Source organism: Rana temporaria, chromosome 1, assembly GCF_905171775.1.
Source record: "Rana temporaria chromosome 1, aRanTem1.1, whole genome shotgun sequence".
Classification (NCBI taxonomy): domain Eukaryota; kingdom Metazoa; phylum Chordata; class Amphibia; order Anura; family Ranidae; genus Rana; species Rana temporaria.
In genome coordinates, this window is record NC_053489.1 from 354,135,583 (window position 1) to 354,163,489 (window position 27,907).

Genomic DNA, 27,907 nt, shown 5'->3' on the forward strand with positions numbered 1-27,907 from the left:
ATTAAAACAAAAGAGTTTTTCAGATTCTTCTGGTAATAAATAGAGTTACAGGAAATATCATGTAAACATTTTTTAGATATGAGTTTATATGTTTTTTGTATCTCCAATATATTTCCCTACTGAAACAAATTAAATTGTTTAATCTTTTTTTCCAAATGATACCATTATTCAATTTTGAGTTTAAGGGCAGTTTACTATCATACATAATTATCTCCATACTACAAGTTATTTTACATGAATAATGCTCTGGGAAGCCATTGTAGTGCTTTACAGGTGTAATTTCTTATGTGAAGTATAAAAATAGTTTAGTATTCCTAAGAATAGTTTTTCTGCCAGGTGGGGTGAAAATGTAGCCACAGTAAAAAAAAAAAGGGGACTTGGAAATTACTGAGAAATGAAAACCCTGACCTAAACAGTTTTCTGACAATTTTTTTGATAGGATACATTTAAACATATACAGATAGTCAAGTTGTAGAAATCGGTAGATACATTGTTGCAGCATTGTGTCATTCTTTTTCTGTCTTGTTTCTAAGGAAATGGTATTCATTTAGTTTATTGTAATTGTGATACCCCTTACCTTTAAATATTGTGCTTGAGTGGGTCTTCATCAAATGAGTGTAGAATAGTAAATCACATTATTGATGTTTTGTTTTTTTTACAGTAAAACATTATTGATGTTTAATATAGGGATAGCTGTGTCTTGTCAATGATAATCCCTTATGCTTGTGCGGAGATCATGGTTTATTCATGGATCCCGTGGTCGCATTGAGAATAGGGAGAATTCACAGCATAGATATTAAGTGGATAATGCACATAGATATTAGAGAGAGTGAGATATGCGGTAAATAGTTGCACCTTTAAAAACATTTTTATACATGTTTTTTTATGTTATCATTATGCATATTGCTGAAATAATATCTATAATATTTTAGGGTATCGGACAGATCCCATTATAAAGTTGGCGTGTTGATGTCAGACATCCTACCGCTCTGTGAGGATGTTGAATGACGAAACTAGTAGAGCGGGGCTAGGACGCTGGGATCATCACGCTTGCTGGGTCTGCACTCGCGGCTTGTTGACTGCAGCCGGAGGTTATTGGCACACATTAATACGAATCGCTTATTCCCTAGTGTTGGTTTGACACTTGTAACATGTGAGTGTTCTGAGATGTTTTTATTAAATAAGCTATTTTAAAAGTTTTTACGCTATGGAGATTTTCCTTCCTCTCCCTTATACCAACCTCATGCATGATTGAGTTACAATCAAGAAAGGAGTTGGGAGCAGTAGCAGAGGATTTGTTCCAGCTGGATTATTTTGCACAGAGCGCTTCTGCTGGTTCATACCAGCCATTGTTTCTGCTGAGTGATTTCGAAGCAAATAGTGAAGGAGCACATTGGGTGTTAGTTCACGTGGATAGAATATTCGTCTTGGATCACTTTTTGGACTTTGTATGTGATTTTCACTTTATGGATGCATAGTAGATGTTTTTTCTTGCACTGAGCACTTTTTTTGAGCACAGATTATTTGTACTTTTTGTCATTTGCACTTTAGTGATTGTTTTATTGCTAATAAAAAAAAATTGCACTTGGATATCTTATTTTTAGACATATTGAACATGTAGATATAGAATTGGTTATGCACTACACAAGTTCACATACCAAATGTTGTCATAAGTTTTAGCAGTGGGTGTAATAGGTTTGGGTGATGCATTATAAGATTGCACTGCTACTCCTTCCTTTGTAATTACATTATTGGTGTACCACTGACAAGTTAGCAGCAGCATTCTTGCTCTATCCCTCAACCTTTTTCCAATAATATCTCTGGCACTGTATTTTTTATTTCTTTATAAGCATTTGTGGATGTAGCAACATCAACTTCATAAAATTTAGTGGATGTGTCAACTGACAACCAGGTGGTCACCTTTCAAATATGGGCGACAGACACCTGATGAATAAAAGTTCAAGATGTGTTCAAGTTCAAGTCAAATAATAGGAAAAGGAGGGGATTGATGTTTGATAACATAAGCCGGTGCTCCATCAGAATGGTGACCCACCAGATTAGGTAACAGAAGTGACATTCCATCACCTGCGCATGAATCCACCACTACCAGGTTTCCTAATCTGACAGAACACCTGCAGTTAGAAGAAGCGGCAGCAGACATGTGCAAAACAAAAAATGGAAGCTGGAAAGACAAGGCTGCCAACTGGGAAATTTGCGAGGTGATGGCCGAAAAAAGAACAATATTAGAATTTCCTGAACAGTGGTTTCTGCAGTACAGAAAGCACTAAACAAACATTGGTGACATCAGAGGTCTGACTGGAGGAAAAACACCCAAGACCTAAATAAAATTGAGAATTAAACTTTGGCTCAATTGCTGGGTTTTACCGCCTTCCAACCTCACGTGTGCATGAGCCCTAATAGTGCAGCCCATCACAGTGTCACAAGATCAGTTTAGCTAGAATCTTGTTCTGTGTTCTTGCCACCACACTAGAACAGTGCAACTAGCAACAGTTTTTCTGATCACCGCCACAGTGTCAACAGACCAATGTGTCCCAGCAACAGTGTTCCTTATAACCGCCAAACCAGTCACAGTGTCAACTGACCAGTGTAAGCTAGCAACAGTGTTCCTGATCACTGCTACACAAGTCCCAGTGTCATCAGACCAGTGAAGCCAACAATTGTGTTCCTGCTTAGCGCCACACCAGTAGACTGTTGCCTCTGCCTGACACTTGTACTGACCCTCGCCTGTTTATTGACCATTCTTAGTCATACACTGCAGGTGAATACGCTCCTAGAACAACAGGCACTCTTTTGTTCTTCCTTTTTTCAGCCTCCTGTACTTTCTGGCCAGTGAACATTGCATTGCTTGGGCAGCTACGTACCAGTAGGCTAGGCTTGCTTGGCTTATATGAAATGGGATTGCTATAGGTGACAATACACTAAGATATATTCCCTGACTGCTCGTATACATGCAGAGCTTATTACTAATGTTCATATAAAAGAACATTTGGGTAGCAGTGACCATAACATCCAATTTGCATGACAAGAGAGTATGACCGGCTCTCAATGAAGCCGGTTCACACACCTCAGGGGTGGTTTCAGAGCGCACTGCAGAAGGGTCCTGTGCGTCTTTGGCTCAATTTCGGGCCAGAATTTAGGCAAAAATTCTGACCTGATTCGCCCATTAAACGAAGAACAGGGACGCAATGGACCCCCTGCTGCGAGACACTCAGCAAAGAGTGTGAACCCAGCCTTAATGTTAGCTGTAAGCAACAAACACATACAGGAAGGATAAAAACACTTAACTTTAAGAGAGTAAATGTTCCAAGAATGAGGGCTGCTTTCCAAGACTGATGCCGCGTACACACGATCCTTTTTCAGGTTGTAAAAAATGAGGTTTTTTTTAATGTCATTAAAAACGATTGTGTGTGGGCTTCAGAACATTTTTTGGGTTCTGAAAAACGACCAAAAAAAAATTCAATAATGCTCTATTTTTTCACGACGTTTTTAACGTTGTCGTTTTTCGGGTTGTAAAAAATGGTTGTGTGTGGGCTTTAACGACGTGAAAAATCCGCGCATGCTCAGAAGCAAGTTATGAGACGGGAGCGCTCGTTCTGGTAAAACTACCGTTCGTAATAGAGCAAGCACATTCATCACGCTGTAACAGACAGAAAAGCGCGAATCGTCTTTTACTAACACAAAATCAGCTAAAGCAGCCCAAAGGGTGGCGCCATCCGAATGGAACTTTCACCCCCATCCAGCCCTGTGATACTGGCCGCTCGCCGCTGTCCAATGATGAGGACAGCGGTGAAAATGTCCGCGGACCAGGTGCCCATGAATTAATCATGGGCACTGAATGGCCGGACGTTTATAAATTATATAGGATCTGGATTTAAAAGTACCATTTCAGTGTTTGCTGATGACACAAAGCTATGCAGTGGAATAATGTCCTTACAGGATGTCTCCAACTTACAAGCTGACCTCAGTTCAGCTTGAGCAATATTGCATATTAGGAGAACAACTGGATGAATATATAGGGGAGAAGGGTCTGGGTGTTCTGGTAGATCTGGATGAGTCAATGGTGGAGAAGGATCTGGGTGTTCTGGTAGATCATAAGCTTAATAATAAATAGCATGCAATGCCAAGCTATAGTTTCCAAAGCAAGCAAAATCCTTCCTTGTATTAAGAGAGGCATGGACTGCAGAGAGATATCATTTTGCCCCTGTACAAATCATTAGAAAGCCTCGCCTGGAATACGTAGTTCAGTTTTGGTATATTGGGAAAGTGGAGAATGTGCAGAGAAGAGCAACCAAGCTGATAAGAGGACTGGAGGAGCTCAGCTATGAAGAAACTGAATTTATTCTCTCTTGAGAAGGGGAGATTAAGGGGGGGGGGGGGTATGATCAGCATGTATAAATTCACAAGCGGCCCATGTAGTAAACTTGGTGGTCAGTTATTAACTTTAAGGTAATCACAGAAGACAAGGGGGCACTCTTTAAATCTGGAGGAAAATAGATTTTATCTCCAATTATCACAGTAAGGGCTGTGAAAATGTGGAATGGACTCCCTCAAGAGCTGGATCTGCCCAGCTCAGTTGATTATTTTAAGAAAGGCTTGGATTCTTTCCTAGATACACATAATATAACTGGATACTAATAATTATAGGTAAAGTTGATCCAGGGAATATACAATTGCCTCTTGGGGGATCAGAAAGGAGTTTTTTTTCCCTGCTGGAGCAAATTGGATCATGACTTATTGTTTTTTTTTTGCCTTCCTCTGGATCAACTAAGGGTATAGGATTGTGTGTGTGTGTATATACAGTGCCTTGCGAAAGTATTCGTTCCCCTTGAACTTTGCGACCTTTTGGCACATTTCAGGCTTCAAACATAAAGATATAAAACTGTAATTTTTTTTGAAGAATCAACAAGTGGGACACAATCATAAGTGGAACGAAATTTATTGCATATTTCAAACTTTTTAACAAATAAAAAACTGAAAAATTGGGCGTGCAAAATTAAGTTAAGTTAATACTTTGTAGCGCCACCCTTTGCTGCGATTACAGCTGTAAGTCGCTTGGGGTATGTCTCTATCAGTTTTGCACATCGAGAGACTGAAATTTTTGCCCATTCCTCTTTGCAAAACCGCTCGAGCTCAGTGAGGTTGGATGGAGAGCGTTTGTGAACAGCAGTTTTCAGTTCTTTCCACAGATTCTCGATTGGATTCAGGTCTAGACTTTGACATTCTAACACCTGGATATGTTTATTTGTGAACCATTCCATTGTAGATTTTGCTTTATGTTTTGGATCATTGTCTTGTTGGAAGACAAATCTCCGTCCCTGTCTCAGGTCTTTTGCAGACTCATCATCATCAGGTTTTCTTCCAGAATGGTCCTGTATTTGGCTCCATCCATCTTCCCATCAATTTTAACCATCTTCCCTGTCCCTGCTAAAGAAAAGCAGGCCCGAACCATGATGCTGCCACCACCATGTTTGACAGTGGGGATGGTGTGTTCAGGGTGATGAGCTGTGTTGCTTTTACGCCAAACATAACGTTTTGCATTGTTGCCAAAAAGTTCGATTTTGGTTTCATCTGACCAGAGCACCTTCTTCCACATGTTTGGTATGTCTCCCAGGTGGCTTGTGGCAAACTTTAATCAACACTTTTTATGGATATCTTTAAGAAATGGCTTTCTTCTTGCCACTCTTCCATAAAGGCCAGATTTGTGCAGTATACGACTGATTGTTGTCCTATGGACAGAGTCTGCCACCTCAGCTGTAGATCTCTGCAGTTCATCCAGAGTGATCATGAGCCTCTTGGCTGCATCTCTGATCAGTCTTCTCCTTGTATGAGCTGAAAGTTTAGAGGGACGGCCAGGTCTTCGTAGATTTGCAGTGGTCTGATACTCCTTCCATTTCAATATTATCGCTTGCACAGTACTCCTTGGGATGTTTAAAGCTTGGGAAATCTTTTTGTATCCAAATCTGGCTTTAAACCTCTCCACAGCAGTATCTCGGACCTGCCTGGTGTGTTCCTTGTTCTTCATGATGCTCTCTGCGCTTTAAACGGACCTCTGAGACTATCACAGTGCAGGTGCATTTATACAGAGACTTGATTACACACAGGTGGATTCTATTTATCATCATTAGTCATTTAGGTCAACATTGGATCATTCAGAGATCCTCACTGAACTTCTGGAGAGAGTTTGCTGCACTGAAAGTAAAGGGGCTGAATAATTTTCCACGCCCAATTTTTCAGTTTTTTATTTGTTAAAAAAGTTTGAAATATCCAATAAATTTCGTTCCACTTCATGATTGTGTCCCACTTGTTGATTCTTCAAAAAAAAAAAATACAGTTTTATATCTTTATGTTTGAAGCCTAAATGTGGCAAAAGGTCGCAAAGTTCAAGGGGGCTGAATACTTTCGCAAGGCACTGTATATATACACACACACGGTATCTCACAAAAGTGAGTAAACCCCTGAAATTTTTGTAAATATTTTATTAAATATGTGACAACACTGAAGGAATGACACTTTGCTACAATGTAAAGTAGTGAGTGTACAGCTTGTATAACAGTGTCAATTTGCTGTGTCCTCAAAATAACTCAACAGCCATTAATGTCTAAACCGCTGGCAACAAAAGTAAGTACATCCCTAAGTGAAAAATGTAAAAAATTGGGCCCAAAGTGTCAATATTTTGTGTGGCCACCATTTTTTTCCAGCACTGCCTTAACCCTCTTCGGCATGGAGTTCACTAGAGCTTCACAGGTTGCCGCTGGAGTCCTCTTCCACTCCTCCATGACGACATCACAGAGCTGGTGGATGTTAGAGACCTTACGCTCCTCTGCCTTACATTTGAGGATGCCCCACAGATGCTCAATAGGGTTTAGGTCTGGAGACATGCTTGGCAGTCCATCTCCTTTACCCTCAGCTCCTTTAGCAAGGCAGTGGTTATCTTGGAGGTGTGTTTGGGATCGTTATCATGTTGGAATACTGCCCTGCCGCCCAGTCTCCGAAGGGAGGGGATCATGCTCTGCACAGTATGTCACAGTTCATGTTGGCATTCATGGTTCCCTCGATGAACTGTAGCTCCCCAGTGTCGGCAGCACTCATGCAGCCCTAAACCATGAAACTCCCACCACCATGCTTGACTGTAGGTAAGACACACTTGTCTTTGTACTCCTCACCTGGCTGCCGCCACACACGCTTGACACCATCTGAACCAAATACGTTTATCTTGGTCTCCTCAGACCACAGGACATGGTTCCAGTAATCCATGTCCTTAGTCTGCTTGTCTTCAGCAATCTGTTTGTGGGCTTTATTGTGCATTGTTTTTAGAAGAGGACACTGACAGGCTGACCTCCCACCCCTTCAACGTCTGCAGCAATGCAGGCAGCACTCATACATATATTTCCCAAGCTGAGCACATCCACTAAATTATGGCAAGGTCTATTCTGAGTGGAACTTGTCCTGTTAAACCTCAGTCTTGGTCACTGTGCTGCAGCTCAGTTTCAGGGTCTTGGCAATCTGTTTATAGCCTAGGCAATCTTTATGTAGAGTAAAATTATTTTTTTCAGATCCTCAGAGTTTTTTGCCATGGGTACCATGTTGAACTTCCAGTGACCAGTATGAGAGAGTGAGAGCGATAACACCAAATTTAACACACCTGCTCCCCATTCATACCTGAGACCTTGTAACACCAACAAGGGAAAATAGCTAATTGGGCCCAATTTGTACATTTTCACTTAGGGGTGTACTTACTTTTGTTGCCAGCGGTTTAGACATTAATGGCTGTGTGTTGAGTTATTTTGAGGGGACAGCAAATTTACACGGTTATATAAGCTGTACACTCATTACTTTATATTGTAGCAAAGTGTAATTTCTTTAGTGTTGTCACATGAAAATACATCATTTTGTGTTTTTTTTCCTTCTATTGGTTGAATTAGATGGACTAGTGTCTTTTTTCAGCCAGACTAACTATGTATAGAGGTGACTTTTAGTGCCAGTTCACAAAGGGGCGACTTGTCAGGCGACTTAGCCACCTGACAAGTCGCGCTCCGCTCTGTACTATGGAACCGTTCTAATAGGAGCGACTCAAGTCGCTCCGACTTAGAAAAAGGTTCCTGTACTACTTTGGGACGACTTCAGGGTGACCTGCATTGACTTCTATACAGAAGTAATTTTGCCAGCCGTCACTGAAGTCGTGTGCAGAGCGCCTTGCAGAGTCGCGCTGAAAGTCATGCTGCCCTTGTGTGAACCGGCACTAACAGTACATTGTTTTTTATACAATTGGTTAATATGTGTGATACACAAGATACAATATAAAAAAGAGAGGTGTACTGCGCTAATTCGATAAATGGTAAAGCGGCAACTAAAAATGTTATACAACAACAACACTAATAATAATGGTCAAAGGAAGAGCTGCGCTGTTGTAGGCTAAAATGTGACACTATTGACAATGAAGAACTAAATAAATATCAATTAAAATGATGAAACACAGACTGAGTGAAAACTTTTTTATCTGTAAATTGGTCTGTGAGACCTCAACAAGATAACAAGAAGAGGTTAATTCCTAAATTAGGTAGAAACCTGAAAATGATCAAGTGAATAAATACCAGTCCGTGTGAACAAACCAAAAAACTCCTTAGGAATACCATTAACAAAGCGTCAAAGGTAAAGAAAATAGATTTTTTTAAGAGTGTCCATATAAACTTAAAGCGGGAGTTCACCCATTTAAAAAAAAAAAAAAAATCTCCCCTTAGCTTCCTGCTCGTTCGGTCTAGGGGAATCGGCTATTTATATTAAAATATAAGCAGTACTTACCCGTTTTCGAGCTGCATTTTCTTCCGTCGCTTCCGGGTATGGGTCTTCGGGAGCGGGCGTTCCTTCTTGAGTGACAGCCTTCCGAGAGGCTTCCGACGGTCGCATCCGTCGCGTCACTCGTAGCCGAAAGAAGCCGAACGTCGGTGCGGCTCTATACTGCGCCTGCGCACCGACGTTCGGCTTCTTTCGGAAAATCGTGACGCGATGGATGCGACCGTCGGAAGCCTCTCGGAAACCTGTCAATCAAGAAGGAACGCCCATTCCCGAAGCCCATACCCGGAAGCGACGGAGAGGATGCGTCTCGTAAACGGGTAAGTACTGCACATATTTTAAAACAAATAGCCGATTCCCCTAGTAATAACGAGCAGGAATCTAAGGGGGAAAAGTGCCCTCTAAGGGTGAACCCCCGCTTTAAATATCCCCGAATTCAATAATCCAGGAAAAAGTGCTGACAGGATAGTGCCTCCACCAAACAATAATAAACAATAACATGATACAATGTCTGGTACATAATCAGTCCAAACAGTGAGAAAATCTCACACATGTGGTATCCCAATACTTGGAGGAGTAGCAGAATGTGTTTTGGGGTGTAGTTCTAAGTATGCCTATCTATGCTGTGTGCTAGGAATTTCTTATTAACCACTTCAGCCCCGGACCATTTGGCTGCCAAATGGCCAGGTCACTTTTTGCTATTCGACACTGAGTAGCTTTAACTGACAATTGCACGGTCCTGCGACGTGGCTCCCAAACAAAATTGACATCCTTTTTTTTTTGCACTATAAACAAATTTGAAAAAAAAAAAAGCAATAAGTTGTACTTTTTGCTATAATAAACAGCCCCAGTTTTATTTTTTTTATATATATATATATTTTTTTCTCAGTTTAGGCCAATACGTATTCTTTTACATATTTTTGGTAAAAAAAAAAATCGCAATAAGTGTATATTGATTGGTTTGCGCAAAAGTTATAGCGCCTACAAAATAGGGGGTAGTTTTATGGCATTTTTATTATTATTATTTTTTTTTACTTGTTATGACGGCTATCTGCGATTTTTATTGTGACTGCAACATTATGGTGGACACAAATCGGACACTTTTGACACTATTTTGGGACCATTCACATTTATACAGTGATCAGTACTATAAAAATGCACTGATTACTGTATAAATGTGACTGGCAGTGAAGGAGTTAACCAGTAGTGGGTGGGGAAGGGGTTAAGTGTGTCCTAGGGAGTGATGGGGGGATGGCTTACTGTGACACGTCACAGATCGGTGCTCCCGATGAGAGGGAGCAGACGATCAGTGCTGTGTCACCAGGCAGAACAGGGAGATGCCTTGTTTACAAAAGGCATCCCCCCGTTCTGCAGTTCCGTGACCTGATCGTGAGACACTGGCGGACATCGAGTCAGGGTCACGGAGACCACGGCGGGCGCACACGCGCCAGGGGGCAGGTTCAAAGCATTGCTTTGCCTGCCCGTGCCATTCTGCTGACGTAAATCTGCGTGAGGCAGTCGTCAAGTGGTTAACTGACAACTTTGTGTAAAAAAAAATATTTTAATTTTCTTTCCTGCATTTTCCAAAAACGTGTGGCAAAAAAAATGAAGTTTTTAATAGACTCACTATGCCTTTCAGAAAAAGACATGGGGTGATTGCTTTTTCAAAATGCGGTCATTTTGTGAGTGTTTATCTTGTCCTGGCACTTCAGAGATTGACAGCTAGTCAGGAAATTAGATGCATAATTATTTTTATACAACGTGTGACTCCTATGTGTGTATTAAAAAAAACACATACTTACCATGACATATGCATTAACCTGCAAATACAAGAACATTAACAAAATAAGAAAACTATATAACATAAAATGTTCTAAATTCAATTCTATACTACAGTACTGTATATATTATTAAAGCGGGAGTTCACCTGAAAATTTTTTTTTAACAGTAGATCTTCTCCGCCGCTTCCGGGTATGGTCTTCGGGACTGGGCGTTCCTATTTGATTGACAGGCTTCCGACAGGCTTCCGACGGTCGCATACATCCGCGTCACGAGTAGCCGAAAGAAGCCGAACGTCGGTGCGGCTCTTTTCGGCGCCTGCGCACCGACGTTCGGCTACTTTCGGAAAATCGTGACGCGATGAATGTGACCGTCGGAAGCCTGTCAATCAAGTAGGAACACCCAGTACCGCAGCCCATACCCGGAAGCGGCGGAGAAGATGCATCTCTAAAACGGTAAGTACTGCTTCGATTGTAAAAAAATACACCCGATTCCCCTTGACAAAACGAGCCTAAATCTAATGTTAAAAAAAAAAGGTTTTTGGGTGAACCTCCACTTTAATATTCTTACAGAGATTCTTCCATTAAAATGTATAAACATTGACAAAAATATCAGTAAGAGCCGGTTCACACAGGGGCGACTCGTCAGGCGACTTAGCCATCCGACAAGTCGCGCTCCGTTCTGTACAATGGACCCGTTCTAATAGGAGCGACTTAATACAGAAGTCATTTTGCAAGTCGCCTCTGAAGTCGTGGGCAGATCGCCATGCCGATTCGCTCGAAAAGTCGTGCTGCCCCAGTGTGAACCGGGTCTAAGGGCCTGTTCTCAACTGCAATTGTTTATATAACATGGGCATCATGACTTAAGATATGAAATGGCCCTAAGGCTCCATTCACATTAGCTCGTCTCCAAAGTCACTCGATTTTCAGTGTGACTTTAATGTGACTTTTAGTGTGACTTTGATTCCACTTTACATTCTCTAGATCAAAGTCGCATCAAAAGTCACACCAAAGTAGTGCAGGCATCTCAATAGGGTGCCATTGAAAAGAATGGGCTGCTATTTGTCAGATGACTTTGATGTCCAAAGTCGCATGACAAGTCACACAAGTGTGAATGGAGCCTTAGAGTAAATGATATTTTATACCTACAGTCAGGTCCATAAATATTGGGACATCGACACAATTCTAATCTTTTTGGCTCTATACACCACCACAGTGGATTTGAAATGAAACGAACAAGATATGCTTTAACTGCAGACTTTTAGCTTTAATTTGAGGGCATTTACATCCAGATCAGATAAACGGTGTAGGAATTACAACATTGTGTATATGTGCCTCCCAATTTTTAAGGGACCAAAAGTAATGGGACAATTGGCTGCTCAGCTGTTCCATGGCCAGGTGTGTGTTATTCCCTCATTATCCCATTTACAAGGAGCAGATAAAAGGTCCAGAGTTCATTTCAAGTGTGCTATTTGCATTTGGAATCTGTTGCTGTCAACTCTGAATATGAGATCCAAAGAACTGTCACTATCAGTGAAGCAAGCCATCATTAGGCTGGAAAAAACAAAACAAACCCATCAGAGAGCTACATCCTTAGAAAGAAAGAATGCACCGGTGAGCTCAGCAACACCAAAAGACCCAGAAGACCACGGAAAACAACTGTGGTGGATGACCGAAGAATTATTTCCCTGGTAAAGAAAACACCCTTCACAACAGTTGGCCAGATCAAGAAAACTCTCCAGGAGGTATTCGTATGTGTGTCAAAGTCAACAATCAAGAGAAGACTTCACCAGAGTGAATATAGAGGGTTCACCACAAGATGTAAACCATTGGTGAGCCTCAAAAACAGGAAGCCCAGATTAGAGTTTGCCAAACAACATCTAAAAAAGCCTTCAAAGTTCTGGAACAACATCCTATGGACAGATGAGACCAAGATCCACTTGTACCAGAGTGATGGGAAGAGAAGAGTATGGAGAAGGAAAGGAACTGCTCATGATCCAAAGCGTACCACCTCATCAGTAAAGCATGGTGGTGGTGGTAGTGTCATAGCGTGGGCATGTATGGCTGCCAATGGAACTGGTTCTCTTGTATTTAATGATGATGTGACTGCTGACAAAAGCAGCAGGATGAATTCTGAAGTGTTTTGGGCAATATCTGCTCATATTCAGCCAAATGCTTCAGAACTCATTGGACGGTGCTTCACAGTGCAGATGGACAATGCCCCGAAGCATACTGCGAAAGCAACCAAAGAGTTTTTTAAGGGAAAGAAGTGGAATGTTATGCAATGGCCAAGTCAATCACCTGACCTGAATCCGATTGAGCATGCATTTCACTTGCTGAAGACAAAACTGAAGGGAAAATCCCCAAGAACAAGCAGGAACTGAAGACAGTTGTAGTAGAGGCCTGGCAGAGCATCACCAGGGATGAAATCCAGCATCTGGTGATGTCTATGCGTTCCAGACTTCAGGCTGTAATTGACTGCAAAAGAATTTGCAACCAAGTATTAAAAAGTGAAAGTTTGATTTATGATTATTAATATGTCCCATTATTTTTGGTCCCTTAAAAAGTGGGAGGCACATATACAAACTGTTGTAATTCCTACACCGTTCACCTGATTTGGATGTAAAATGTGTGTTTCATTTTAAATCCATTGTGGTGGTGTATAGAGCTAAAAAGATTAGAATTATGTTGATGTCCCAATATGTTTGGACCTGACTGTAAATTAAAAAAATATCCTAATGGTAGTGTGTGCTGTAGTTTTAAACAACTTTGGCTAATCTTTAGCAAGCCTCATGTAGTGTTGGAGCTTGTTAAAGCTGGCCTTAGGCTCCATTCACACCAATGCATTTTTTCATGCTTTTTGCAGGAATTTTTTTAACATGAATTCCTATGGAATACGTTCACATTAATACATCTGCATTTTTGGAAAGGGTCGGGGACTTTTTAAAAACAAAACTGTGCTTTTTTTGCATTTTTGGTTCAATATACTTCAATGGAGAAGCTGCAGATAAGCATGTTTTTACCACGATTTGCATTTTGCGTTTACTAATGTGCCCAACAATAAATTTGTCAAATAAACGCAAAATGCAAATTGTGGCAAAAACACAGTAAAATCACGGTAAAAAAACGCAAAAAGCACTTACATGCATAGATGTAAATCACACTTAAAGGGGTTGTAAAGGTAAATGTTTTTCACCTTAATGCATCCTATGCATTAAGGTGAAAAAACATCCGACGGTACCGCCCCCCCCAAACCCCCGTTTTACTTACCTCACCCCTCGAAAGTCCTGCGCGCGTCCTCGTGATCCTCTTTGGTTCCCAGCCTGGCTGTTGATTGGCTAGGCCGGACGGATTGATAGCAGCGCAGCCATTGGCTGGCGCTGCTGTCAATCACATCCGATGACGCAGCGAGCCGGGGGCGGGCCGAGTGATACAGCCGCCGTTGTATCACGGGAGCGTGCCCGCAAAAGCTTTCCACCATGCGAGCTCGCTCGCATGAAGGTGGAAAGCTTTTGCGAGGAGGAGCCGAGACAGCTGCCGAGGGACCCCAGAAGACAGGATTCGGGGACACTCTGTGCAAAACGAGCTGCACAGTGGAGGTGAGTATAACATGTTTGTTATTAAAAAAAAACAATTGCCTTTAGTGTGCCTTTAAAGCATGAATAAATCAAGAAATGTTGTCATGAGTATAGCAGTTATTCCTCTCGTGAAAAGTTAATTTGTCAATAGGTTGCTAATGAAGTCTTTACCAACAAGAAAAAAGAAAGGCAGGCAAAGGACTAGTCACCAGTATTGCCCTTAGGCTCTCTGTAGCCAGTCTTACCATGCCTTGTTCTGCACTGTGTCACTGGGAAGGCAGCCACTTTGCTTCCTTAATGCAGATCTTCCAGGAAGAACAGTGAACAACTAGTCGAATAGAGAACAATGAACAACTAGATGTCAACACTAGTGACATCATTCCAAATCTCCAAAGACTAGCAGTCAGAGACAGCAGTGCCTTGAATCTCACACTGCAGTTATACAGCTACGAGATTGTGGGCACAGGAGTGCCTAGGAACGCTTCAGGCCAGGAAATACACTGCTATTTTTCAGGAGGGATTTAAGTAAAAAATTTACATTTTCAGACAAGAAGATGTTTTCCCTATAACAAATAAAATCTTCACTTTTTGAGGTAAAATGTATAGTGCATCTAGTTTAGGATGGAGTGAAGGATGAGAACACCCGCCAGGTTTTTTCTGCTGCCCGCCACTCCGTTAATAAGAGTCCCCCTCCTTTCTGTACTAAAGACGTCAAATTTCATTGGTCAAAAAAAGGTGGAAATCCCCCTTTTATTTAAGGAGGGAAAGGCTAGAACCTCTGTCCGCTTTTTATTGTTGTCTGATTCTGTGCTGCAGATTTCCCATCACTTCCTGTGTACTAAAAAGTGTCACCAAAACAGAAAGTGAGAGTAAATCTCTTCAATGGAGCTCTGTACATCAGTAAAACCTGACAGGGGTTCTTACCCTTCCTCACTCCATCAAAAGAAGCAAAAACAGTCAGATTTTGACATCCATTCTCAAACCTGCTTTGCAAAATAAAATCTGGTATTGAATTCATTCCTAGAATCAATGTTTTGCTTGTTTTCAAAAAACAGGCCATTTGTGTCTATCACCTTACCTTTTCACTTGCAGGTCGTAGATTCGGTGTCACCATATACATATTGATCATCACTATAATTAGAAATGTCAGGGACAAAGGGAGTTTAAATTAAAGATGTAATTTTCCTGCTCACATTCACAAATCAATAAATGTACAGTTGATCTCCAATCAAAACATTTTTCTACTCTTGGATAGATTAGGAAAGGGTTACCTGAAGGGTTTACTTTTACTGCCTGTGTCACAACCATTTAAATTCTACCTCTCTATCAGCCCTTTGTGACCATTGTCATAAGAAAAGAAAATGAAAGGATTTTAAAGTTTTTATAACAGGTACAGGAGATAAGAGGAAATCGTGTCCAGTGATAACTGTCAATGGCGGTAATTCTCCTCCCATCATGTTGTGTACCTGGAGCAGAACAGAGAAATATCCCTAATGATTTCCAGGTTTGAATAAAAACCTGACAGAGGCTCTAAACTTTCCCCACTACAAATCTCTTGGAGTTCTGCTTTAATTAGCACTTAATGCTCTTTAACTTGCCAAGCATAAACTGTTAATCTGTTAGGGAAATTTTTTATTTTATTCTCAGTTTTTTCAGTCTGTAGCAGAGTACTGCTTTGCAGTCTTCTACAGCAGTAATAAGGGCGCTCAACTGACATTTTAATAAGGCATTCAGCTGACAAAATACAAAAATACTATATATCTGTAGACCTTGTAAACCTGACATTCCTCCAAAACTCCTACTGTACCGCAAACACTAAAGCCCTGTACACACGATCGGTTCGTCTGCTGAAAACGGACCGATGGACCATTTTCATCAGACGAACCGATCGTGTGTGGGCCCCATCAGTTTTTTATCCATCGGTGAAAAGAAAATAGAACCTGATTGAAATTTTTCTTATGGTTAAAAAACTGATAGAAAAAAACGATCGTCTGTGGGGAAATCCATCGGTCAAAAATCCACGCATGCTCAGAATCAAGTCGACGCATGTTTAAAAGCATAGAACTTAATTTTTCTCAGCACGTCGTAGTGTTTTACGTCACCGCGTTGGACACGATCTGATATTTAACCGATGGTGTGTATGCATGACTGATGAAAATCAACATCATCGGATATCCGATGAAAAACTCCATCGGATTAGATTCCATCAGATATCCGATCGTGTGTACAGGGCATTATAGCATAAATGCAAAGAGACATGAGACAGTCACAATATTCTTACTGGGTGATCCAGCCATTAAATGTAAACTGTTTGTTTTGTTTCACATACAACATATGTGTAAATTTCTCACCTTTTTGCTTTGGTTTATACACTGGCTTATCAGTCTGTATAAAAAGTGACAGTCCTTTGCTATCCACTGTAACAGTTGTAGAGTTGTGAAAAATAAGTCCCCCATCGTTTAGGTGGCGGTTACCCCAAACTTTAAGGTGCGCTTGACCTCTCAGTCCTGGTGGAACCTGCAAAATATCCAAGAATTATACAGTCGTGTTAATCTTCATGATAAAGTGTAAACTCATTATTTTTCACTCTGATAAAATTGAGCAACAAATCGGCAGTCACAACGGATTTTTCGTGTATTAAGAAAGAAATATAGCCTGCTGAGAAAGTCTGCCTGGCACTTTTCCACCCCAGTTGGGCCAATGTTAGGCATTTTAAACCTCAGTTGGACCAATAAAGCCTCTGCTGTAACAGGAATAATCCAAGGATGAAAGAGGGGTCAGAACAAGTCACAAGTGTATCCAATTGGGAATGCAGAAATCTCAATCATTCCCTCCCAAGCTAGACTTTGCACATTAGGTCCTTATTAGGTGGGTCACTCACATATGCAGGACAACGGTTGTTTGATGCCAGACATGTTGCTAACAGAAGTTACCCACCTTCTTCAGGAACACTCACAGACCAGCGTCAATACAGCATATAGCCTGCTATCCACTTAATCAGGCCTGGTTGACACCACTGTGATTTAAGATGCGACTTGAGTTGCACAGAATTATACGACAATGAAAATCACATTGTTTTCAATGTTGTTCATTCACATTATTGCGACTCAGAATGGAGCAATTTTGGAAAAGGTTCCTGTACTACACTGGTGTGATTCCAGGGCGATTCTGGCTCCATAGAGTATACAAATAAACGCAAACCTTATCAAAGTAGTATCCAAGGAGCACTATATATTCACACTGATAGTCAGATCAAGTGACCTAGTCTAAACGTGAGTCTTCAGATAAGGGGTCAGAAATAAAACTATCACAGCTCTGGTCCAGATAACTTTGCAAGGAAAAGTTAAACTGGCCTCACACAAAGAGGAGTCTTGTACAAACTGAAACACAGTTCCAACAAACAGCCTGCTAGCCACTCAGAAGAAGTGAGCCTTCAGAGACAAGCGGCAAGTGAACTGCTGCAGATCTGGTCCCAAATAACTTGGGAAGAATTACCCAAATGTCAGACCTGAAAAGCAGAGTCCTGTGCTAACTGAAACGTAGGAAGGTTGTGTTCCAGTTGGATTGTCAAGTACAGTATGCTATCACATAGGGGGCTAATGCGTCCCCATGTGATAGCAATAAAGATGAGTAAAAAAAAAAGAAGTAACTTACTGTAAAAATTTTTTTTTAAAAAGGCACAAAAAATGTGTCTATGTACGAAAAAGACGATTGGTGATGCATATCACCACACTTACCAGAGAAAGAGCAATCATTCTAGAGCCATCATTCACAGATAACTCTAACCCGGTGACTTGTTAAGCCTTTTAAAGTGTTGCCAAGTTTGTCGCAGTTTCACAGATGCATGCAATTTTAAGGCTTGACATGTTTGGTATCTGCTTACTCGATACATCTTCATCTTTTATATTTTACCAAAAATGGGTAACATATTTTGTTTGTGTGCACTAACCTTAACTTTAGTGAATGTTTTACTGAAATGATGATGTTTCCTCCCCACCTCTCCCAAACAGAAAACACCTAGTGTTCATTGAAAAAACATAAGGCGTTCTGTGAATGGATGTAGTGCCGCAAAAGTGAGCCCCTATGGTTACAATGCAGAAGGGTGGCTAAGGTAATATTAAAGGTATTTTTTTTAAATTACAAACATGTTATACTTACCTGCTCTGCGCAATGTTTTTTTTCACAGAGATCCTCCTCTTCTTGGCCCCTCCTCTTCTCTGAGTGCCCCTTGCTATGGGGGCTCTTATGCATGCTCACTCCAAAGCCCTGCAGAACGAGGCTCCCCCCCCCCCCCACAGGTGTGATTGGCAGGATGGAGAGACCCCAGAGAGCAGCCACTCTCATGCACATCCCTGAATCACAATCAGGCTTGGGTAAGTACTAGGGGGCTGTGGGGGGAGCTGCATACTGAAGGTTTTTAACCTTCATGCATTGAATGCATGAAGGTAAAAAACCTTAAAGCGGAGCTCCTCTGTTTTAAAAATATATTAAAACCCAGCAGCTACAAATACTGCAGCTGGTGACTTTTAATATATGGACACTTACCTGTCCAGGAGTCCAGCGATGTCTGCAGCAGAAGACAAGCAATCGTTTGTCTATCTGCTGCCCCCACCGCCATCCTCGGTGAGAGAACCATGAAGTGAAGTGTTCCGGCATCACTGCCCGATTCCCTACAGCGCATGCGCGAGTCGCACTGCGCTGTCCTCACTGGTCCCCGTTATGTTCTGGGAGCCGAGTGTTTCCCAGAACACAGTGGGCGGGTGCGGGAAGTGACACACTACCCGCAAAATACCCGCAGGAGGACTCCCGGAAGTGGGTGCAAATACTCTTAGACAGGTATCTTCACCCTCCACCCCCCCTCCCCCCTGAAAGGTGTCACCGGAGGGGGGAGGGTTCCAATGAGCGGAAGTTTCACCTTAGGGTGGAGCTCTGCTTTAAGTCCTTAGACACACTTTAAAGAGACCCTAACAAAACAAATGCAGTTAAAAGCATAGAATTTTGTCTATTTGCATTGTTTTTCTTTTCCATAAATTATTTTTCATTTACTTAAAACGTGCCTGTAAACTTGACTAGTCAATTCCCTCGCACAGACTACCCCCCCCCCCCCTGCCCCAGAATATCATAGCCCTCCCCTCTTCTGGGAGTGTTCAAATACTGTCTGTGCAGCCCCAGATCCATTGCCCCTTACTTATGTAGCCTTTTATGTAGCTGCTAGTGGATGAGCGAAGAGGAATACTACAGTGTAAGTTAAAGTGGAAGTCCAGACTAAAACTAAAATCCCTGCATCTATAGCAACCTACATTCTACCACTAACCTATCTATCCCTGTAAAGAAAAAATCTGTATAGATACCTTCTCTGCAGGCTATCTGATCCAATCTCCAGCAGAGGAAGCTTTGATCCCACATTGAGCTGTCAGCCGTGGCTTCGCTGTGTGGGCGTGTGGGCAGGTGCAAAGGAAACGTCCGTCAACGGAATTCCCATAGTAAGTCTATGGGTGACATCAATTCCCATTCATTTTACAGCCATTGTTGGCCGTGTCCTTTGCAGAGCTTCCGCCGCTGGAGATCGGGTCGGATCACCTGCAGAAAAGATATGTATAGTTTACTGTTAGAATGTTGGTGGCTATGCAGGAATTTAAGTTTTAGCCTGGACTTCCACTTTAACTGACAACTCAAAATCTGCTCACATCACATCCAAGATGGTGGCGCCCAAACAAGTCTCAGTGCTTTTGCAAGTCTACACAACGGAAACTTTTACAGGAAAATACCACATCTAACTTATGTTACATGCACTATATTTGTTTAAGTAAATTATCTGGTGTTTATTTAAACAATGAATTTTTGGAATGTTCTCTTTAGATAATAACTGGTATTTTATTGTTTAAATAAACAAACGGGTTAAATTCATGCTGAGATTGCATAAACACGTTCAACATATTCCATACAATTCAATGGCTAAATATCTTAATAACTGGGTTAATGTGATGTTTTCAAGCACTGTACAAACTGCTCCATCATGTAGCTGACCCTCCTATATAAATTACTAATATGTGTTAGAGGCGTCCCTCTGCTTACAAATGCTCGCTCATGGCTCCCATCCCGCCACCTACACACATTTGTGTCACATCTCACAGTATGACTCTCCCTGTGCTCCGCGCCCTTTCACAGGGGAATAATTTAACCACAAATAGCTAAATAATGGAAAATCTGATACACTCTTTCTCTTGTGCATTTATTTCTATTACATTTGCTGTGTTCATTTACTTTCATATGTACAATACTACAAGATAAGTGGGTACTAAAAATATATACGGTACACACAATATTGCTCACTCGTGCTTAGTTTCTTCACATGTACCATTTGTACATTGCTGAAACACTTTCAATCCACAAGAAGAAAATAGAAGTGTGAAATGTGAAAGCAGAAGTCTCACTGCCTTGTTCTATTTTATCCAGTGAACAACAGGTTTATTAATCAAATTGAATGGCCATAAATTTAGATTACAAATCTATTTGAATGGGGAAAAAAAATCAGTTTAAAAAATAAATAAACAAGACTGAAAGATTCCTGAGTTGTAGAGAGTAAACTAAACTCCAAAGTCTGGTTTTAAAATCTTTTCTAGTATGTATTCTTAAAGGGGTTGTAAAGTGTTGAGGTTTTTCAGCTTAAAGCGGGGTTCCCATCACATTTTTCAAATTTTAAAAATATCTGCTTTCATCTCTCGTTCTATACGTCTCTATGGTGTCACTTACTATTTTAAAATGTCCCGCCGAGTTATTCTAAAGGAACACTTTATATCTTGGCCTCTTGAACGTTCTCATTTTGCTTGTGGGCATTGTGAAGCCCACAAGCAGTTGCTTCCGGGAATAGTCGGGATGATGCGTCAGAACGAAACACCCGTCCCGCCCCAATCTCGCGAATGCGCAAGACTGCTGCAGCGCCGCGCTGTCAATGACTTGGGTTGCCATCACAACGAGCGTCGGCTGCGGAAGTATACGCTGTTGTAATGGCAACCCATCATCAACAACAAGCCGGGACCGTCACACAGCATTAGAATCACGTCACTTCCGGTCTAGTAGTAACGCGATTCTTGCACAGGGAAGGCACAGGGGAGGCGCACGGCATTATGAGTCATCATTTCCCAGGAGCATTAGCGCTGTTAGGAGCCGAGGGAGCGGACGTCAGGATCCTCGGTGAATAGAAAGGCAGATTTTGTGGGACCGGCATTTCAAGGTGAGTAAAAATTATTTTCTTTTTTTCTTTTTTAGGTCTAAGCTACACTTTAAAGCAAAATTATATTTTTGATGGAACCTTCACTTTAATGCATTCTATGCATTAAGCTGAAAAACCTCCTGTAGTGCAGCTGCCCCCCTTTTACTTACCTGACCCGATCATTCCAGTAACGGGGACAAGCAGAGAAGCAACAGCCACTGGTTTGGTTCCTCATTGGATAGATTGATAGCAGCAGGAGCCAAGTCCTGCTTTATGTGTCAATGGACGCAGCAGCAGGACTTGGTAGTGCGCCCCAGGGAAAGCACATCTCCGTGGAGGCACTCGAGAAGAGGAGGAGTCAGGAGCGCCGCTGAGGGACCCCAGAAGAGGAGGATCGTGGCCACTCTGAGCAAAACCAACTGCACATAGGAGGTATGTATAAAACGTTTGTTATTTTTTTTTAAAAAAAAGCTTTACAATCAGTAAAAAACTTTTTTTTGGATAACCTGTCATATTTGTTTTGTTTTTTTTTGCCAACTGTGTTCCATTTCAAAATAATTCCCTCTACTTCTTGCCCCATAGCCAAACAGGAAGTGAGAATAAAACCCTGCAAGTTAAGGGAATTCGTTGGGCCCTCCAGGTCACCAGAACTAGTTGGAGCACATTGGAAGATTTCCCCCCGGCGATCTGCGTTTTTTATTGGGACTGCGACATTATGGCGGACACATTGGACACTTTTGACACATTGGACACTTTTGACACATTTTTGGGACCATTCACATTTATACAGCGAACAGTGCTATAAATATGCACTGATTACTGTATAAATGTGACTGGCAGGGAAGGGGTTAACACTAGGGGGGGGAGAAAGGGGTTAAATATGTTCCCTACTAGTGATTCTAACTGTGGGGGAAGGGGACTGACTGGGGGAGGTGATCGATCTGTGTCTCTATGTACAAGGGACACAGTATCGGTCTCCTCTCCCTGACAGGACGTGGATCTCTGTGTTTCCACACAGAGATCCACGGTCCTGCTCAGTTACTGGGCAATCGCGGGTGCCCAGCGGCCATCGCGGCCACCAGGCACACGCATCGGGTTCCCAGTAACGCGGCTGGTGTGCGCGCCCCCTAGTGGCTCTGCAAGACGAGGACACGTCATATGACGTCCTCTCAGAACAGAGCTATTGTGCCGCCGTCAATTGACAGAGGCCGGTAGTAGAGTGCTTAAAGTGCTTGACTTGTAGTTTTGTTAGCTGTTTTTTTTTTGTTTTAAGGTTATCTGGAAGATGGGTTTCAAGTGTTTTGACAGGGGCGCAGTTTCAGTGCTTGCCATAGGCGCCATTTTCACTAGATACGCCTTTAGGTAGGGGGAGGGGCAGCCTGGCACGCAGTGGATAATGTTATGGTAGTTGTTCAGGCTGTCCTCTCCTCTCATCCAGCTGAATTTACTCCCAGTCTGAGAGCAGAGATTAGAGCTTCTCCTTGGCAGGGGGGTCAGATCATACTGGATGGCATGGTGACATTGTGCTGGAAAGACAGGAGGAGGGGAAGACAAGCTTTCTTCACTGTACACTGATCTGTGCTGGATCAGAACACTGACAGGCAGATCTACCATCTCCTGATCATTAAATATCTCCTTCATCGCTCCATCCACCTATCCCATCCACCCATCGCATCCATCCCATCCATTCCACCCACCCCACCCCATTCATCCACCCACCCCATTCATCCACCCATCCCATTCATCCACCGCATCCATTCATCGCATCCATACACCCATTCCATCCATCACATCCATCCACCCATTTCATGCATCCACCCCATCCATCCATTCATCCATCCACCCACCCACCCATTCCATCCACCCCATCTATCAATCCACCCATCCTATCCATCCACCACATCCATCCACTGCATCCATCCATCCACCCCATCCAACCACTGCATCCATCCACGCACTGCATCAATCCATCCACCCACCCCATCCATCCACCGCATCTATCTATTCATCCACCCATTCCATATATCCACCCACCCCATCCATCCCATCCACCCACTGCATCCACCGCATTCATCCCATCCACCAACCCCATCCATCCATCCAGACAAGCTTCCTTCACTGTACACTGATCTGTGCTGGATCATAACACTGACAGGCAGATCTACCATCTCCTGATCATTAAATATCCCATTCCTTGCTGCATCCATCCACCCATGTATCCATCCACCTATCCATCCATCCCATCATCCACCCACCTATCCATCAACCAACCCACCTATCCATCCATTTATTCCCCCACCCATCTATCCACCCACCTACTCACCTACCTGTCTATCCATCCCTGCTGGTTGTGTATATCGTGGCTATCCCTCCTCTTTCCTATATGAAAGCAGTTTATTTCTTGGTATTGTCCTAAAGCTGACCATACTCTGTCCAATCCCCCTTTTCATCTGAACACGACTCATTCATGTGCCCTGAACCTGGCCATGCAGTGCATTTATTAACAGTACCTGATATACTAATTACAATTTAGAATTAGAGTTCCTATTATGGCCGGGATTTTACGAACTCACCTTGATTTTCACTGTGCCTTTATCTAAAAGAAAAACAACATTTGTTAAGCAATAAAGATCAAATGAGATTAACATTTTTGAATATTAACACATGTACATATATCAAAATATTCATGCATTTTGTTTACAGAAGATAAATATGTACAGTATATGTAGATATTTCAGAAAATCACATTGGAATGGATAGAATTTGACTGCAACTTAATATAGAAAGCTATAATCTACACTAAGAACAAAGATCTCATGCTGACTCAAGAAATTCCAGGTGTACCTCCATAGAATTCCTGTTGTCCAAGGAAACAGAGTACAACCCATGCTGTTCAAAGAATGCTTTTGCAAGATGCTAGGAAAATGTCTCGCTTGTTTCAAAAACGACTTATATGTAAATCTTTGTGTCAAGGTTTTAAAGTAATATTATGTTATACTATCATATATATGTATAAAATGTATTGTTATATCTTATTCTATAAACTTCCATTTTGGAGGGCAATGAAATTGTAGTCAGGACAGCTAGCAGAGCTGCTTTTTACTGGGAAGCTGTCCCAAAAAATGTATGTTTTCTGCAAATCCCAAATTCGATTTTGTGCCATGTGTTCATTTGGGAGATTACTTATTACTGAATAATTTTGATTGATATATTGGACAAAGGGTCTATGAGATTGTACATGAAAATGCATTAATACATACACTGATAACCAGGGGAGGGCTGGCAGGGGGGTGCAGAGTGGAAATCTCCCCCCGGGCTGGTGACATTATGCACAGCCACCAGCCGCCACTACAAAATGCTGTTTTTGCAGAGCAGGATTATGCCTGCTGGAGCTCTGTTAACACAGGTCACCTCAACTCCCACTGTGCAGCCGTGCCTGTGTCGGCTCCGAGGTAGATGACTGCAGAGCTGAGCTATGTCTCGTCTCACACATAGCGCAGCCTCAGCACACACCAGCGCCGACATCCCCTTCTCTCTCTGCACAGACACAAGGAGAGATAGAGCTCATCTGCTCCTCCTCCTTCTGAGTCTGCCCTGCCCACACTCCCCGGGCATGTGTGGGCACCGAACAGGAAGTTTAAACTCAAAAAAGCATCAGACAGCCTGCCTGCGCCTCAGCCTCCATCCTGGTAAGCTCACCCTCTCTAGTCTCTCCTGCCTCCCAAAGTATAAAAAGGGGTGCTCTGTGGACTTTGTTAAAGGGGAGGGGGGGCAGGCTTTGGTGAGCAGAGACCCTCTTTACACAATAGTTCACAGCATGCACCCTTAAATCAAGTTTCCCAGAACACCCCTTACATCAGATCTGATGTATATGGGGTCTGTGCGGACTCTGATGTAAGGGGAGGCTCTGTGTGGACTCTGATGTAAGGGGAGGCTCTGTGCGGACTCTGATGTAAGGGGAGGCTCTGTGCGGACTCTGATGTAAGGGGAGGCTCTGTGCGGACTCTGATGTAAGGGGGGCCTCTGTGCGGACTCTGATGTAAGGGGGGCCTCTGTGCGGACTCTGATGTAAGGGGGGCCTCTGTGCGGACTCTGATGTAAGGGGGGCCTCTGTGCGGACTCTGATGTAAGGGGGGCCTCTGTGCGGACTCTGATGTAAGGGGGGCCTCTGTGCGGACTCTGATGTAAGGGGGCCCTCTATGCGGACTCTGATGTAAGGGGGCCCTCTATGCGGACTCTGATGTAAGGGGGGCCTCTGTGCAGACTCTTGTGATCATGAAAAATCTTAGACTGTTTTCCTCGATCCATCACTTTTCCACGCTCTATGGGCCACTTGCCCCCCAGGCCTAAGGCTGCCAGCCCTCCCCTGCTGATAACTACCCAAAACTGTAGTAACAGAAGAAAAGATGTAGTAAAAGAAAATGCAAAAGGGCTGGGAAAAATGTATTTGAAGATCATTACACTTACAATGTGGGTTTGCTTCATTGCATGAATGTACGCACACCCAGTAATCATGATCCCCTTACCAATCTGCTACTACATACATGTACAGTATACTGCATATACTGCTGTCAAAGTTTGCATCCAAATACTGCCAAAAAATTGCCTTTTATTTAGACAAGGAACAATAAGGATTGTGTGTTAAAATTCTATCTAAACATAAAAAAAAAACAATGTGACAAACAGCACAATTTCTCAAAAGACCAGTATCTTTTTTTGTGGCAGCAAAAAAGGCAGTTATTGGACAGGTATTATTTACTGGGACCTTCATTCACAGCATATGAAATCTTGTATCTGTGCTTGCTGTGATCAAAGCCTGCACTTCTGCATTATAGTGCATGAACATGTACTGTAGTACACTCTCTTTGCCGCATGAACTATGTAATTTTCTACTTTCGATAGTCTTTAGTGATTTCAATGCACACTTCATATGGTTTTGTTCCCACTTAAAGTCTGCATACAAGGATGCTCCTGCATGGCCTTTGGTCCTGCACTAAGCTCAACCACTACTGGAAGGAAGTCCACTGAATTGTTAAAAAATTTACAGATTACCCTGCCCCGCATGATCCAGCATTTTTTCTTCATGTTACTAATATACCATCCAAAATCTACAAAAGATCACTTCTGCGCCATCTTCTAAATGCTGCCAAATCATGTATCTCCCTTAGATGGAGGGGTCCACAATCTCCTTTTATTGGGTTCTGGTTATGCAAGGCAGAAGAGTTCAATTCAATGTAGGATTTCGTACTGACAAACTAGCACAAACCTGAGGTGTATACTAACATGGACTCTATGGAACATGTTTGCAAACTCTGAAGAAGGAAACTCTCTTTTAAAAATGAGGCTGAGGCCTCGTACACACGACCGTTTTCCCCGACAAAATCCATCAAGAAACTTGGTGGCAGAGCTTTTTTTGCAGAGGAAAACGGTCGTGTGTATGGAATAAAGGGGGGGGGGTTCAAATTTGGGACTTTAAATGAGGTGGTTAGTGTGTATGTTTTTCGTCGAGAAAACTGTTGTGGATCTCGACGAGAAAAAAAGAGAACAAGTTCTCTTTTTTCTTGTCGGGAGTTTCAATTTCCTCGTTGTGTTTCTCGTCGGGCTGGTTTACGACGAGAAACACGCGCATTCTCAGAATAAAGTATGAGACGGGAGCGCACCTTCGGTAAAAGTAGCATTCGTAATGGAGATAGCACATTCGTCACGCTGTAACAGACTGAAAAGCGCGAATCGTCTCTCACCAAACTTTTACTTAAAACATAGTAACATGAGATTAGTAAAAGCAGCCCCAAGGGTGGTGCCAGTGCAATCATACTTCCCCTTTATAGTGCCGTTGTACGTGTTGTACGTCACCGCGTTTGAGAACGACTAGATTTTGTCTTGACAGTGTGTACACAAAGAAAGCTTGACAAGATTCTTGACAAGCCTGACAAGGAACTCGTCGAGGAAAACTATGTTTATTTTACGATGAGTTTCTTGGTCGTGTGTATGAGGCCTGACTGTTAGACACAAGTGTCCCCCCTCGTGTCGGAGGAGATTGCAATCCATGCATTTTATTCACCCCCCCCCCCTTTTTTCTCTCTCTTGTTATTTACTTTTTTCTCTTCCTTTCCTACATTCCCTCTCTTCTTGTTTTCCCTCTCTTTTCTCCTTCCGGTTTAGTTTATTTAAAAAAAAACAGTGGTACAACAGTATCCTTCACTGAATAAAACACCATAAACATTATGAGGGTTTCTGTATAGTGTTATTTCACAGTCCACGGTTTGCAGGGATCCCTGTCATTCTCAGGGATTGTAAAATCAAAGCCTGTAATTGGATGCACCCATCAGGGTGGTTTGGTACTTTTCACTGTAATCTGGGTATATTGTTATACTGTTTCTGTTTTACGTGGTTGGAAATTGCTGTCTTATAAGTAAAACATTTGGAGAGAAAAAATACGCATGCAAAGAGCTCAGATCACACATTTTTATTTTAGCCACTTCCAGACCTTAGGTGTTTTTCAGATTCGGTGTTTGCAAGACTAAAAC

General features: G+C 42.3%; 1 protein-coding gene across 2 annotated transcripts in view; it reads right to left on the bottom strand.

The window, feature by feature from the left end:
- The window catches only part of CPAMD8 (C3 and PZP like alpha-2-macroglobulin domain containing 8), a 307,162-nt gene that overhangs the window by 237,628 nt on the left and 41,627 nt on the right, over nt 1–27,907 (bottom strand). For both annotated transcript variants that reach the window (XM_040321178.1, XM_040321172.1), the window contains exons 3-6: nt 23,954–23,976; nt 16,519–16,684; nt 15,246–15,298; nt 10,614–10,631 (exon numbers count right to left, since the gene is read on the bottom strand). In XM_040321178.1, the coding sequence (XP_040177112.1) occupies nt 10,614–10,631; nt 15,246–15,298; nt 16,519–16,684; nt 23,954–23,976 (260 nt within the window). The remainder of the gene's footprint in view (nt 1–10,613; nt 10,632–15,245; nt 15,299–16,518; nt 16,685–23,953; nt 23,977–27,907) is intronic.